This window comes from Carettochelys insculpta, chromosome 26 (genome assembly GCF_033958435.1).
Source record: "Carettochelys insculpta isolate YL-2023 chromosome 26, ASM3395843v1, whole genome shotgun sequence".
NCBI classification, from domain to species: domain Eukaryota; kingdom Metazoa; phylum Chordata; order Testudines; family Carettochelyidae; genus Carettochelys; species Carettochelys insculpta.
Window position 1 is genome coordinate 10882514 of NC_134162.1, and position 16796 is coordinate 10899309.

At 41.5% G+C, this 16796-nt stretch overlaps 1 protein-coding gene across 1 annotated transcript in view; it reads right to left on the reverse strand.

Annotated features, from left to right (window-relative positions):
• Positions 1-2752: 2752 nt before the first annotated feature.
• The window catches only part of NUCKS1 (nuclear casein kinase and cyclin dependent kinase substrate 1), a 28222-nt gene continuing 14178 nt past the window's right edge, over positions 2753-16796 (reverse strand). Inside the window, exons 4-8 of the mRNA XM_074977365.1 lie at positions 15166-15221; positions 14574-14723; positions 13071-13223; positions 10816-10965; positions 2753-8512 (exon numbers count right to left, since the gene is read on the reverse strand). Of these exons, the coding sequence (XP_074833466.1) occupies positions 8313-8512; positions 10816-10965; positions 13071-13223; positions 14574-14723; positions 15166-15221 (709 nt within the window). The 3' untranslated portion in view covers positions 2753-8312. The remainder of the gene's footprint in view (positions 8513-10815; positions 10966-13070; positions 13224-14573; positions 14724-15165; positions 15222-16796) is intronic.

The window sequence follows — 16796 nt, forward strand, 5'->3', positions numbered from 1 at the left end:
AGTGCTCGTCTTACAGGGACCACCACCGGCCACCAGGTCTCTCTACTAGCATCCTCTTATGCCAATTTACCTTGACTGCATGCCACACAGCTCCCCAGGCTTTGGCGAAATAGCCTTCAATGTAGTTCTTTTTGCCAAGTGTCACACAAAAATCAAAACCAAACTAGCTGCAAAAATACTTGTTTTCTCAGACACCTCACAATTTCCGTAGCACTCCAGCTCCCCAATTCAAGGGATAAAAGGCAGTCTCAGCCAAGCCAGATAGAATAGAACCCAAGAGTCCAGCGCCCAGCTCCCTAACCTCTGGACTAGACTCTGAGGCACATTAAGTACCATGCCACAGCACAGGGGTGGCACAGCACTGGTCTAACTGAAGCAGTTAAACAAGGCTTAAGGATAATATTACTACCACAGTTGCATTCAAAAAGGGACCTATCTGAAGAGCTACAGCACACTGTGCAACAAGTTCAATCAGTAATGAGTTAGGATGTCAGTAAAGGGCAGGAAATTGGGCCATTTAGAGGGGAAAGAGAGCTGATCAAAATTTCAGCTTGAAATGTATTGATCACACTTCCGTATTATATACGGATTTGCAATGTGCTTGTTATACTAAGGAGGGTAATTCAGAATGACATCCACTTCAATAGTCCAGGTACTTCTAGTTTCCACATCAACCAGATCCTGTTTTACTACCATCAAGGGTAATTCATGTTTCAACACTGAGATACAACAATGCATGAGCAACAGTAGCATTTGAGAGCAGATTTGCCATTTCCTGCATATGGATCAGTCCACACTGCAATTTGGAAGATTAAGCTTCCATCCCAGCTCCAGCCACTGCATTTGGTTAGTTCAATACTGCCTAGCCATAGCTAGTACCAGCATTTCAGGGGAAGAGTGAAATCCCATATAAAAGATCCAATTCAGCAAAACATTAAAGAACATACTCAAGTGCTTTGCTGAATAAGGATGCGTGCAGGCGCTTAGCTGCCCACCGTGGCCCTGGCAGAAAATTCTAACATATTTATGAGGAAGTTTGTCCTAATGCCAGAGAGGAAGTAAGTGGCTTCTGTCTTGAAGCATGAGGACAGATACTCCTGACTGGAACTGCAAGATGTGGCAAGGTTTAACAAACTGATGATCTAGAGTCAGTACTTCCACTTTCCACTTGTTTGAAATGACCTTGAAAAGCATGCCAGGGCAACAGCCAACTCATCATGGACAAACTGAAAAAAAGCTTATTGCAATACAATACATCATGAAACGCACAACTCACAAGGTATTTGTACCAGGAAGCTGGGGTAGGGGGGAGAAATTGAAGAGAAGTCAAGCTACGCCCTCTGCTGCATGAAAGGAATATTGGCACTGCAGGTGTTTCAATGTCACCTTGCCACCACATGGCAGCTTTCAGAACTTGACAGAGGCTGCTTCTACCTATGCCAGTCCCACTGGAGGTGGCACGGTAATGAGGCAATTCAAAGCAGGCTAATGAGACACTAACGTGCCTATTCAGCCCCTCATTAGCATAACAGCAGCTGCACAAATTTCAAAGTGCAGACTTCAAATCGCAGACGGACAGCATAGATGTGGGCAGTTTGGAAATAAGCACCCCACTTTGACATTCCCTTAAAATGTCAAAGCGGGGCACTTATATCTAAGATGCCCCCATCTACACCCTCAATCTGCAATTCTAAGTCTGCACTTTGAAATTCACACAGCTGCAATTATGTTAATGAGACACTGAATATGCCTGTTTGTACCTCATTAGCCTGCTTCAAATTGCCTCATTACCACACACTACCTCCAATGAGAAGCACTGGAGGTGGCATGTGCAGAAGCAGCCAGAGTGATTACAGGCCCAGGCTTGTCTTAAAGTGGAAGACTAAGTTTAAATGCACAAAGCAAAAATTGGTCAACTTCTTTTTGGCCTTAACCTTCTCATTGCTCGAGATAAAATATTGTAAATTTTTTGTAGGAAGGGAAATTGAATTTTTAGCCACTGTACTATTTATCTGCACCTAAACATCTGTAAGATACACACTTAGAAATACCAAACATATTCCACGTTTAATTTGAACAGTCACATTTCAAGGACACACACAATGCGCACATGCTAAATAAATTCAGCTGGGCTCCCTCATCTGGCAACTACAAATGAAGTATTAATGTCTGATAGTGTGTGGTGTTACTGCTACGAAATATCAGGACAACCAGGAAAGGATAAGGATAGCTGGAAGTTCAAAGATGTGGAAATATGCAAAATTAAACAGTTTTGTCTCTCCTGACCACTAGTTTCCTTTAAGTTTGAACGCATTTCTAATCCTCAAATTGTGACCTTGCAGAGGAACAGCTCTGTGGGAGTAGGGGCTATCCTCTAGATTATTTCTGTTGCTCTTTTGACTTGCAGGTAGTGAAAAGCAGCAAAAACTGCTTTGGTCATAGGACCAACTTAGCCTCTGCAGATAGAGAGCACGTTATCTTGAAAATAGGACAGATTAATAAATTTACATTAGAACAGCCATACTGAGTCAGGGTCAGACTAAAGTTCCATCCAGCCCAGTATCCTGTCCTCTGACTGGCCAATGCCCATTGTCTCAGAGGGAACGAACAGAATAGTAACCTGCACCATGTTGCAGAGTTCCATACAGTGTTGCAGAGATCACTGTTTGTCACATGCAGAAGAGCTATTAGACACTAGAGATGGTAAAAAAAATGCTACTGCCTTAGAATACCAGAAAAATTACACAAGGCATATTTATGGGTTATAAAAGCCCTTTTATAAAGCCATTTTTAAACAAAACCAAAAAGTTTACAAAAGAAAATAAAAGATACAGAAGAATAGGTTGCTTAATATATTCCAAAAGAGAAAAATAGGAGGGGACACAATTCCAACATGCTGAACAATAAAGGATGCTTTTTCTTGGTTTTTTTCTTGTTTTGTTTTGTTTTTAATACAAAATACAAGCGAGGATACACATATTTAAAACAGAGCTCGGGAGCAGGTACGCAGTCCTGGGAACCCCTCAATAAAAGCAAAGCAGGGTTTTGTTACTTTTTTCTTCTTTGCAGGTACATACAGAGACTGGAATATGTAAAATTAAGTAGCACAAAAGACCATCACACAATTCTACCAATGCAGTTGCATCTATAATTCACGAACATGGTCAACAAAGTCATGTTCACTTCAACCCCTTAAAAATGTTTTTTTAAATAAAGCATTAATGTTACATTCAAACTTAACTCCTAGTACCATGCTGCAGATCTCATACTGTCAAGGTATTGCAAGGACTGCCAACCCTTATGGGGCAGTTTATACCCAGTCTGATGGAGTTGTGTTTAGTAACACTCTCAGGTCACAGACCAGTACAAAGAGTCCTTTTTTCCCTGGAGCCCCCCCTCCCTTTTCTGGCAAATGGGGAAAGAAGTGCAGAACTTGATGGGGGCTGATTTTAACAAAAGCCCAATGGGGTTGTGCATACTCAAGACAAATATTCATTGCATACCACTGAATGATGCCTTTCTGATGTTACAGGCTTAATGTCCAAATTGGAGTCCCTTCCTCTTTTGTTTCAGGGTAGTATTTAGGGTTTGCTATGACATGTTAATGGTAAAACAAATTATGTAGCTCTTATTTACAATTTTTGTAACAATTGCTTCTTCAAGAAAAAAAGTAAAATTCACAAATTTCCAGAACACAGAGGGATAAAATTTATCAGACACTCCCATGCGCGCGCACGCACACAATACTTCAGGGGCTTTTACACACATGGATGTTGTTTAGCTGATTAATTCTCCATCCCACCCTGCCCCTCCCAAAACATATTATATAAATATATATGTAACCCTTGCCCCTGACATACGAAGCATATGCACAATGGTGTCTTGCAGCCACACTGAGCATGCTCAGACTGATGGAACCATTCAATTCCCTGCTGTTGTATGGGGCGGGCACCTTACAGAGTTCTTTCCATTAGTGGTTGATACATAACAGTCAACACATAGTGAGAACTTGACTAGACTTAGAAAGAGAAATGTTTATGTTTGTAAAGATTTTGATGAAAGAAGATATTCAAATGCCAGTCACTGACTGAAGTGGGTAATCTAAGAGGAGGACATGGTAGATTTTGGGAGATGCTTTTGAAGGACACTATCAGTGTCATCGTTGTTCTGAGAAGTTTGTAATTGGTGTTGGATGCGCTGACATCCACTTCTCAATAGTGAATGTCAAGAATTCATTTGCATTTGTAAGAACTATGCTCACCAGTATGATTTGTTATAAAAATAAATCTTCCACAGACAAATTACATGAAGCAAAGCATCAATTTCTACAGCTCATGAGCTCTCAGCATGTTAGTTTCTCCCCAACCCAGGCTCTGTATCTGAGCAGTCAGTTGTACATTTGCACTAACAGTTGTTGAAAAGCCAAATATATCTTCTGTTCCTACCCCCTGAATAAGCAGTTCTTCAGCTTCCTTAGCATCTGCATGGTGGTGCAAAAACTGATCATGCTTAGAACACTTACAACCCATCCTTCCATTCTCTCCAGAACCACAGTACGGCTACTCAAGGAAGTACATAACTTTCCTTTCCACACATGGTTCTCTGCTTTAACACGGTTGTTGAGCTAACATTGCAATTATTAAAAGCTTCCCAAACTGCCCCTCCATCTAAATTCTGCTTTCACCCCCACTGCAGTCTAAACCCTTACCCCATCTAATTTTAACTTGGAAAAAGAAATTTCCTCTGTTCAAAGGAATTGACACTTGTGTTGAATTTTTGTCTTATAAATTTAAACAAATTCAATATAGCCATATTTGTTTGATAAAGATTTAGTATGCAATTTCCAAACATGAGTGAATTCCTGCTTGTAAACCTTTGCTTGCCACACTTATTAGCCTGGTAAAAGACACTACTACTTGTATACAAATGCAATGGGTCCCAAAGCAGAAAGCTCAAAGGTAGCTGGTGGAAGTGAATGAATAAACTGCTATTTGAGGATGGTGACCAGGACAGGATCTAGATTAGCGAAACACTGGAGTAAATTAATTCATTTTAGTGGAGATGCTCCACAAGTATACCTAGGAATAAATCAGCATCTATCCCAGGTACTTAACTCTTTTCTGATCTGGGAAGATACGGAAATGGGAGAAACAGGCAGGCAGCAGCAGCAGTCTGTTTTGTTCCAAGTATTCTCACAAGAATGAAACTATTCAGCTTTTGAAGTGGAAACTCGTCCTATCATCCCTCTAAAAAGAGGTGCCTTACTACTTTCCTTCATGGAATTAAAATGCTTGAAAACAAATGTTTAAAATGACATGCTTAAAAAGTCAGTCTACGGCTAATGAAAAATGCTCAACTGGTCTTAAAAAAATGCCAACAGCTTTGTCTTCACAATGTTCTTCAACCTGCAGAAAAAAAATGAGCTGCTCTGTTTTCAATTAAGAGGGGCATCTGGGAGACAGTGAATGTAGACCACTAGAATTTAGTGTCTGTGCTACCAAAACACTACGGAGAAAGTTACAAAAATCCAACAAAAAAATATAGCATTTACATAGTGTTCAGACTGTGAAAGATTCAAAGCTAAGAATCCTACCATCCTGACATGTCAGCCATCAGTCAATACAGAAGCAGCACAACTTTACAAAGATTTAGGGCCATAATTGCCAGGTATGAGAAAATTCAAAGCCCAATGACTTGTGTTTATTAAGAGAGATCAAGTCTGAACGCTGAATTTCCAGGTTTCAGGTACGTATCACACCTTGACATTAGTTTACACCTTTCATTAAAAATGCAAAATATGCTTTACTGTACATACAACTTACACCCTTCAGAACAAATCTGGTCTAAGGGGTGAAGTGTATTTAGACAATTAAGAAGACAATCAGTTGGACTGACCAGATCTTCTATTGGAGGCTTCTAGTCTTAAGCAAATATTGTGGACCTTTTTTGTTTTTTTTTAAAAAGTGCGAACTAACAACCCTCTAGACAAGAACGGCTTAAGTGTGCATACTTGTAGTCTGCATTCAAAAAGACCATCTGCATGGACTAGAAAGACACTCATGGAAGAGCATGTTACCAAAAAAAGTCAATTTATATGCACAGTAGCCACATAGCTGACCCTTTAGAAGTTGGTCCTTTCATTTTTTCCTAAAGAATTATAGGACTATGATTTGTAAAGTTTTGCTTAAGGACAGCAAGAAATTTTGCTCTCTTAATATTTAGATGGGAAAGATATACATTCACTCCTTGCTCAAGACAGTCACATCACAGTCCACCTGAAGTTGTACTGCAAAAAAGTTAAAGCCCTAAAAATAGAGATTTATCATAGAAATACTGGTAGCCTTTATTATAGCGTCAATGTTAGCCTCAGGTTAGAGAACGTGAGATGCACACACCAAGGTAAAATACAGCCTCCTAGTGAAGTTCACAGCTATGAATTGCGTAAAGCAAATAATTTGTTTGCTATTAACATTGTATTCTGTGACATTAGCTCCACACACTTAGCTCAGTGTCTTTAGGTTCCATGGGATACTCTGCCAAGACTCCTCCCAGCTCACAGTAGTACACCCCATCTGAAAGCTTTCAGAAATTCAACAGGCTTAAAAATCCAGTAACACATGCCCCAGAAATCCAATTCTCTAGCTGTCTTGTTACCTTGAGGAGGCTGGTCTAAGAACACGTAGAATTCACCTCATTGACTGAAAAGATGATGACTGTAAAGCTTGCCAGCTATGAGAGAACGTGCGAGAGATACAGAAAGTATAAAGGGTTAAAAAAGTCTTAAGTCCAGTTTTTCTTATTTCCATCAACAAATACTGCAGTCCCTGTATCAAGGTTTCAGTGAAAAATCCTGTGTACTTTTTTCCACAAGGATTAAACAAGATATGGCTGCTTCAATACAAGCACATTCAAATACCACTGCTCAGTCACCAAGTATCTTGAATTTGGTGGGACAGCCTGCTTTTGTTACACACCAGAGCCCTGCTATACTGCCATCAACACACTTCTCTCCCAGTTTTATCCTGTTAGTGCTCCAATTCCTACTCAGCCAGTGTTTTGGCTTAAGTAGCAGAATGCCAACTTAGGCGCAGACATTAGGAGAGGGGCGTGTGTGTGAGATCAGTATGAAGAACACTCTCACACAACAGGACATAGGAAAGAAAAGAAATAGAACTGATGGTGAGGTAAAGTTATACTCTGTACTGGTGGGAGTCTGCCATCCAAACACTACAGCTGGAGAGGGTTGAGAGGTATGCCTACATAGTCTGAGGGCAAATGGAAAGAGAGGAGAGAAACACTTAAGCATGACTCATGGGATCTGAGACTCTGGCATTACAGGAATCCATTACTTCACATTTATAAAAAGGCCACCCCCTGACCCCCCAAAACTAAAGTCTAGTTTGAGATTAAGTACTTTTTTGCTTAAAATGACCATTTTGAGAAGAAAAAAAAAAAAAAAAAAAAAAATCACATATTTTAAGAAAACCAAGCTTTAAAAATTTGTTCTAAACTTTCTCCCATGCTCTGCCTAACTATATACAGACATGAAAAGTGACAGGAATAATGGGGTTGAGCAGCAGGTGGGTTGCAGGTCTGAAGTCCAATGAATGCAGTTTGTCAAGAGTAGAATGGAATTCTACCCAGCCAGAGGCAAAGATAGCATGTCCTTATTGGATGAGTCCCTTCTACAGGATGAAACACAAAAAAAGAAGAGGACTATTCTAAATCTCCCAAATACTGCCTTTTAAATAGTTGCAGGAACCCAACAAGCTCAAATATGGGTAATTAAGATCTTAGAATTCATTAACCTTTTTATGAAGGTATGAGCTGACCTCACATGTTAGAAAGTGAATTTGTTGTGTATTCCAATAAGGAACAGTAGTTTAAAAGGACGCTTTCCGGGTTTGGAAATGTTACTTGCAGATTTGTAACTATAATTTCCAAGTATCGGGCTCATATGTTATTGCTTCACAACTGCAACATCCCCCTCAAAAATATGTATTTTTAGTAAGTGATCCATTAGTTTCAAATATGTCTAAGTTTTCTTTTTTTGGGGGGTGGTGATTGGGGGAAAAGAGGAGAGACAACGACAGAACGGCCAATAGAGAACAGTGACTTAAAAATTACTATATAAGGGTAATCTCTTTAAAAAAAGAATCCTATATTAAGCAGTTGAAAGTAAGGACAGCATTCAAAGCCCATGAGTCAAGCCACAGCCAAAACCGTGTTCTACCCCTAAGCATGTTTTCTTTTCCTCTTAAAAAACAAAAAAAAAAAACAAACAAAAAGACAGAAATTCTCCAAACTGCCACTTAATCTTCACCAGAGGCTGCTTCATCTTCAGACCCTTCATCTCCTGATTTCTCTGGAGGAGGGCTGGATGATTTTTTCTTTTCTGGTGGACTTTCAGGTTCTTCATCTTCTTCTTTGGGGGACGGGGTCTTCTCTTTCGACGCCTTTGAAGCTGTGGGGCGGCCTGCCTTCCCTTTGCCTTTCACCGGACTGGGTGTCACTGAAGAAAGTAAAGCACTAGTTTCATGAGATCAACTACAATTACATGAATAAAGAGAATTCATACAGCCAGCCTCTGCTTGGAAAATGTACTATCCAAACCAAATCCAGGTTGTTTTTTGTAAGATGATACTCGCAGAGATGAGTTCTGCATTAATGCTGTTGACCCAACAAACTGCATTAATATGGGTAAGGTCGCCATATGCAAAGTAACAGATGATTTGATCAATGAAAAAGCAGGTGAAGGAAAGCAACTGAAAAGAAAAAGCCATAATTCTCACTTAAATTTAAAATAAGCTGACAGGAGACAGCTGTCAGGCATACACAAATCAGTAGAAAAGATGTGGAATGGCACATACAGTAAAAAAATTCTTTTCATTTTTCATTAGCTGAAACTCCAATTTATTGGTTGTCCTATAACATATTGTCATGCAATAAGTGTTCTACTTGAAAGTTAACCTCCATATTAGATTTGTGAATATCACAGAAATGTTTCATTAACAGACAGCCAACTTCTGCAGTCTTCTCAAATGTCCCTCACAATGAGGGACTTTGCTCATTGTAGTCACAATGTTACCCACACTATCGAGTAAGGATGCTCGTTTTCATAGTTGAGGTTATTCACATTATAAAAAAGATTTGAGAAGCTTAAATTATAGAAGAGTTGCCTACAGGAAAGAAACAAATCTGACAATATTAAAAGTTTTCTGATATTAATTGTACTCTCACCTTGCAACTTATTTCAGCCAACATGGGAGCTGGCTTTGGCAAGCTAAGAAGCACCACTTTTGGTGCAAATGCATGCCAAATCTGCTTATAGGTACTGGCATGCTGTGAGGCCTGTTTTCTGAAATTTTCCCTGAGTGGGATGAATTATTTCAGTAGTAGTGCAGTACTTTTTGTGAATCCATTTGACTCTTTGTATGTATTCAGACAAAAACATGCCAAAGGACATATTGCTGTTCTGCAAGGTTATTGAAGAGTCTTTTGAACTGAAGGGAAAGTGTTTCTAATAGTGGTTTAAAAATCATTTCTTGCAAGATTTAATGACCTGCTGAGTGGCAGAGTAAAGCAGCTACCTGCAGTACAAAAGCTGAATTGCATGGCACCCAGGAAACAGTGACAAACTTTGTTCCACAGAACAATGGAAGTCACAGGCATCTCCTCCTCAACAGACAGTTCAAATCCCTCTCTGATTATTCCAAGCTCTGAGTAGCCAACACTACATGCACCATGAAAGTTACAAAATATGCAATTTCCTTCACCCCTGCCCCTTTTTAAAAAAAAGGGAGCATCAATTCCAAAGCACAATTCAGTAACATGTTCCATAGCTGTGAAAAGCACAGGGTGCTGTAAGGTTGTAAGAGTAATGCCACAGTTCATGACTGCCAAGACACTTATCATTGACTCCCATTTCCAGGCATTTTCATTTGTTTAAAAGCTTTTTTTAGGCTAAAATTTCTCATGCTCACCATCAGCTAGAAAGGTGGAATTAAAAAATGCATTCAGTAATGTAAGTATCTATACACTTCTGTATATTTACACCTTCCTACAGAGATCTTCACGTGGAAATAAATGAATAATTTATTCAAGGTCATTAGGCCTGGGTGTCAACTACTTTAAGCCACCACAGACAAGTGGTCTGGACACAGGACTGGAAGCTAAGAACTCAGGAATTCTCATCTCAACATTGCCATTTGAATAATATTTAGGTCTCACTTTCCATATCAATAAAATTGTTTAATTCTTATCTACTTTACAAGGCTGTTATATTTGAAACAACACTGGCTGAACCCCTGAAAGCTGAGGCACCTGGTCCAGCAGGACCATGGATGTTGTGGGACCAGTGATCCCCAGCAGCCTTGATTGCAGGGTCACACTGGCTGAGAGCCACCAAGAAGCTAACTGGAGAGTAGCAGGGCCAGGGAGTGGTGGAGAAGCAGGTGCCTGGGGAAGGGGAGTGGGTGCCACAATGGGAAATCAACAGCTGGGGCTTGGGAGCCGCAGGTGATGTCACGGAAGTGGCTGGGCTGGCGGCCAGGAGGAGGCCAACAGGGCACAGAATTCCCCTGGTCCAGCAAAATCCCTGGTCATGTCCCAAGGGTGCTAGACCAAGGAGGTACAACCTGTAATTTTCAAATAATCTAATTATTCCTTATTAATCTCCAGAAAAATGAGGAAAATCATTTGAGCAATTTGGAAAAAAGGGACATTTACATACTCAGACACAGCCACGCTAACTGATCCTTGCAGCTTCAAAAATTAGTGTTTTGTATCAAGTGGCTGCCCATCCACTTAGCTCACCTGTAGCCTTTAACCTGGGCTTAGGCATTTTCTTTTCTTTCCTCTCTGGCTTTGACTTCTTGGCCACCTTCTTTTTGTTCTTTTTTGAACTGCCATAATCACTATCATCATCATCTTCCATGAGGAAATCTTCATCACTGCCAGAATCTTCTATAGGGAGAGAGCAAGGAAGTGTGTGTTTGTAACAAGTTCTTTAAACTTCTTCCAAATGCAAAGGAAGGTATGTAGCACAGCAGACTGGAGTAGGTAGATAAGAGAGGAGTCACTCAGGACACCCTAGTTCTATAAGCTATTACATATTTGTGTCATTTTGTGCAAGTCATTTTACCACTGTGCTGCAGTTTATCACCCATAAATATATCATACCAGAAGGCTTAATGTTGTAAAGAAACTGAGCTTGATATCATACACATCTTTGTGCTGGGCTTCCGGGGGGACGGGAGAATGACACTCCCCCCCACTCTACGAACTGTGTTACTCGTGGAGGAGTTTGTGCCACTGCTCCTGCACAGAACTCAAATTCCATCCTCTTCCCCCGCCCCCCATTTGTTATAAACGGTTTCTGACAGGAAAGCAAAGGGAAGTTACAAGAACAGTCATACTATTCCCTAGCAGCACAGGAACATTGTTTCAGGTACTGAGAGCAACCAGCAGAGGAGTACGTGACCACATGGCAAGGGATACCCCAGCCAATTACTCCTACCTTGACACAAGGTCAACTATTAGTCCAGGCTGGGTTGGTAGCAGAAGACAGGGCTGGGACTGCATCAGATCCACTCCCATAAACCTCCCCCAGCTGCAGAAAGCCGAACACCCTTCTTTACACTTCCTGCCCCCATTGTTCCTCAACTGCAGGGGAAGCTTCCACCCACCCAGCTAAATCCCATGCATAACATAAGAACAGCCATACTGGGTCAGACCAAAGGTCCATCCAGCTCAGTATCCCGTCTGCCAACAGTGGCCAATGCCAGGTGCCCCAGAGAAGGAGAACAGAAGACAATGATCAAGTGATTTATCTCCTGCCATCCATCTCCTGCCCCTGTACTGAGGGCTAGGGCACCATACTTTACCCCCAGCTAATAGCCATTTCTGGACCTAACCTGCAAAAATTTATCAAGCTCTTTTCTAAACCCTAATAGAGTCCTGGCCTTCACAGCGTCCTCCGGCAAGGAGTTCCACAGGTTGACTGTGCAGACAATCCTGCAAAGCCTCACCCAGTACATCCACAGTCACCCTAACCCTCCATACTAGAATGCCACCCTGGTGTACCTCCACTCCTGTGCTCAGACCTCTCTCTCTCTCTCTCTCTCTCTCTGCACCCAGACCACCCTCCACTTAGGGTCCCATGTTCAACTCCCACCCTGACCAGCCACTCCCTGAGCCCACACATCAGCCCTCAGGTCACTGACTTAAATAGCTGCACCCAGACACCTACCCCAGCACCCACACCAACTTTCATCTGGAAGCCCCTACACTAAGCCTCAATGCCTCTGCATCCCCTAGCAAGCCTCTGTGCATCCAAATCCCTCCATACCTAGCAACCCCTCCCCACTGAGCGACCTGCACCCACCACACAATCACCTCACCCTATACCTGGATCCCTCCACACTTGGAGCCTGTCCAGTTTACCCTACCAAACACACGCCTGCTATGCCTCTAAATTTCACCATCTGTGGGCAGAAAAGTTTTATTATGTGCATCAAGACACATGCAGACATGCACCACACACTGTACACTGTGGGCAGGTCTGGGCACTCTGCTAATCAGCTAGTTGGCACTTGAATCTTTCCTGGGCAGCCACACAAGAGCTCAGCTTAAAAGAGGACACTGAGGCTCAGACCTTGTACTGTGTCTGGGTCGGGTGCAGCCTCGCTGCTAAGTCCACGTCACTCAGATGGGGCCTGAAGCATCTGCAGGGTGATTGCCCACCTTCATGCAGCCAGTGGCCTTTGCTCCCCACTGCCATGTTTAAGCCTCTGCATTTATTTATTAACAAATAAACCTTGCAGAATTGTATGCACTGTAGGCAGGACTCTTTTTGATGCAGAATTTATGACTGCTTGGCGCAGTATGCCCTTGGGCATAAGACTGCAGCTAAACTTAGTTTACCTCTTGAACGGATATGTCGCCGTACTGAATGCAATAGTGAGCCTTCTCTGCATCCAATGCCCACGAAGTTCACTGCACTTGGGTCACTATTCCCAATTGCTGTTTTAGTAAGATTTTCCATTTCATCTCCCCCTCGTTCTACTTACTCTCCTGGAATGGTGCCTCCTCCTCCTCCTGCTCTTCCTCCTCACTGCCCACGTCATCCATAAGCATCTCTCGTTGCTTGGAAGCTGCTTTGGATGCTGCCTGCCGCTGCTGGCGCACATTTTTGTGGTCTTCTTTCTCATCCTCACTGTCCTCTGTAACACAAAATTCACCATCTTGAAATGAAGACCGGTGACATACTATGTATCCCCAGCTTGCAACGGGGGCTCAGAGCAAAATGAAGAACCAACCACTCCTGCTAAAGCTGATTAGGTGAGCAAATGTTCCGTCTATTTTTCTCCTATCAATAGGAAGAGTATGTTTGTTTGTTTTTTTGTGCACCAATGCATGTGTGACTGTGCACCCCCAGAAGAAAAACATGCTGCTAGCTGCAGGCACTCTGCCTATCAACTGGGTGGCATTCGAATCTCTCTTGGGTAGCCACCTAAGCACACAGCTTAGAGGTAACACTGCAGGAGAAGGTGCTCAAATTCTCCCTAGATCAAGAGCACGTTTTGAAGGGGCTCAACATCAAGATCCTGTCCCTTAACCATGAACTTAAGAACCAGAACACTTTTTGGTCACAGAAATATTTTGCCTCAGAAATCTGCACTGATTCACTCTCAATCCACAGCAGAGCACTACTTAGGGATAACATGTAATAGCAATGCTCTATAAATGTAAATGTAATAGCAAATGTCATTGTACAGATTACTTTGCACAATATGACCTTTATGGTTCACACAGTAAACAATGACCACCCATTCTAGTTGTTCTAAGTAAATATTGCATTATAGTACAACAGGCTGAATCTCCCTGGTGCCGCACTCTGACTGGTTCCGAACAAGGGAGTTAGCTGGACAAGAAGAGGTTGCCAGTGGCTGCCTCTGCCACTACCCCCACATCCAAAGACTACTCCCAATTAGCACAGTGGTCCCCTTGGGTTTTGCCAAGGAACACTGACAGTCCCAGTTTTGAGAGGTTCAGTCTGTGGTATACTTTTCCACTGTTTTGATAGTTATAAACTGAGTGCTCACAAGCTTTTTTGTGATTTGAGAGCAGAATCAACTGAGAAATTCTGCAATAAGTTATTTTAATGCTACTTGTTCCCCTCCAGCTGCCAGATTTAGGCTTTAATAAAAACCATGGAAAAACGGAAGAATCCCAGTACTTTTTCAGGGAGTGGCTGCATATTCTATGACCCCTGAGCTTGCCCTTCTCCCATCTAAGATCCACTTTCACAGAAGCCTAGGGATGATACTAACTGGGGGGCATAAGACACATGGGCTTTTCATACTTTTCCTCTAGAGGAGGTGTGCAGTGAAGCAAGTGTACATAACCTGCAAGAGGAGTGGAGTAAAAAGTATACTTAACTGCCAACTTCTGATTTTGTTTTCTGGATCTTTGGCATTCAGTGAACATTTAGGCCAACTTAGTACTGATTTTAAGGCTAAAACTCAAAAGCAGTTAACAGTGGGGAAGACCTTTGTTTATATTCTCCTCACCTGCAGCCCTTTTCCTGGATTTGGAGGTTCTCTTGTTCTTTTCAGGCTTGGCTTTTTTTCCTTTTTTGCTTTTCTGTGAGCTCTCATAGTCACTGTCAGCTTTGCCATCATCTGCTCCTAAGTCATCATCCTCACTGCCAAAGTCTTCATCTAAGAAAAAATGGTGACAAACTGAAGTCCGAAATGACTTCTCAGTGGACTCATAAGAGAGTGGCAGAAACAGTAGACTAATATTCCTGGTCACCCCTGATGAAAGTATTATGCTAGTAGTACATGAGCATGAGTGCTGCACAGCACAACAGCTTACTCTCACCAATAGAAACTGGCTCAATAAAAGCCTTACCTCACCCACCTTCTCTCACTACGTTTGCACCACAAAGGAAGAACATCTGGTGAGCCTACTCAAGGATTAGAAAGAGCAAGAGAATTAAAGATTGCACCAATATTAAAGGTGCAATGGCAGAGCTATGTATTATGAACACTACTGCTGTCAGCATCACTAGTTCTTTAGTAGGATGATCTTCAAAGTAATATTCCTAATACAAGGATAACATTCCTATCTCAAGCCTACTTGGCTATGTTAGTAGTTTACCTGGTGAGTGAGAGTCATCCTTCTTGGTCTTCACATCTTTTTCTTCTGAATCCTCACTGCAAAGGAGAGAAGGAGAAAGTGCTACCACTATTTTAGAGGACATGCAGAAGTAGATTAGCCTGTGGTAGCTACATGAACTAGTACTTTTTTTTTTTTTTTATAAAGACTGACAACTTGGTGCTTCAGAATCTAAGCTCTCATTAAGAAAATCTACTCATTATAGTTGTAAAAATAACCACATTCAAATTGTGAATAAATTGAAAAGTGACTGACAGCTCACACAACAGCTCAGAGAAATGAGATGCACATCGCAGGTCAACTAATTGTTAACTCTGAAATCTAAAGCAATTACTAGTGTAGAAGCAGCATGGAGTAAAAGGATTTTTTGTTTCAAATGCTCAGGGTGTATAACAGAGACACCCCAGACTAGGAAGTTTTAAGCAGGACTGATGAAAACACAGGTTAAAGCCAGCAATGGTGAAACAAATACACTCCTGATTATCAAAGGGTCTTGCCAATGGCAAGGACTGACAGGAAACCTCAGAACGTAACGCTAGAAAAAATCTGAAATTTAACAGCACATATTTCTGAAGCATGTTTTGATTATTTGTATAAGTTAGATTGTATGTCCAAATCTTGTAGGAGTAACAATTCAGTTTGTAGCAAAACAAATTTGCCACTCACTGATGGCTTTTATAGCAATCAACATTTAGATACTTTCAGATCTGCTTCTCTCGTATCACTTGAAAGTGGCTGGAAATAACTAGATTCAGGTAATGTTTGGGAGTTATTCCAAGGCAGCACTCTTGGCCTCCAGTATTTCAAAGCTACTGGAACACACGTAAGTAGAAAACATACAGCAGCGTTCATGCTGCAGCATTTCTCCCAACACTGCACCCCACAAGCAAAGGCTAAAACAAAACTACACAGGCAAGTGGTAGAAAGTGTTGAAGCACCAGCACTAAAAATTGTTTTGAGTCAGATTCTTTATTATGTTGCCATATTGTGCTATGTTTTTCAGAACGAATAGCATCTTTCCCTGAAGCACCTACTTTAAAAATGTAAACTCAGCTGCAAACGTCCTTGTCACTGTGTTAGCTCCTGAAGTTCAAAACCAAACAAACATTTCTATAAAAACAAAAGAGCAGTCCAGTAGCACTTTAAAGACTAACAAAATAATTTATTAGATGATGAAACATTTCTGTGCTTCCTTGCCCATACCAAGGCTGCATATGGGGACATACTACTCCTCAATAAATTCTACAACTGCTGCCAGCTTTCCTAATCCCAGCCGAGAAATGTAAGAGGACCCCAAACTTTTAAGTAAGAAACTACTGAAAAAAGTGACCTGCACCCTAGCAAACAAAAAAAGACTAAGGTCTACTCTACAATTAATACTAGATCAACTGAACTGTGTTGCTCAGGCCATGAAAACATTTGCATCTTGTGCAACTTAGATTAACCTCACAGATTATACATGTTGCTAGGTCAACAGAAGACACTCTCTCTCATCCTAGCTACCACTTTTAGGAGAGTGGAATTTGAAAAAAATCCCTTCTATTTACATGGGACAAGTCTGCAGTACAGTACAGCACAGCACAGCACAGCATTGCAGCTGTACCACTGTATCA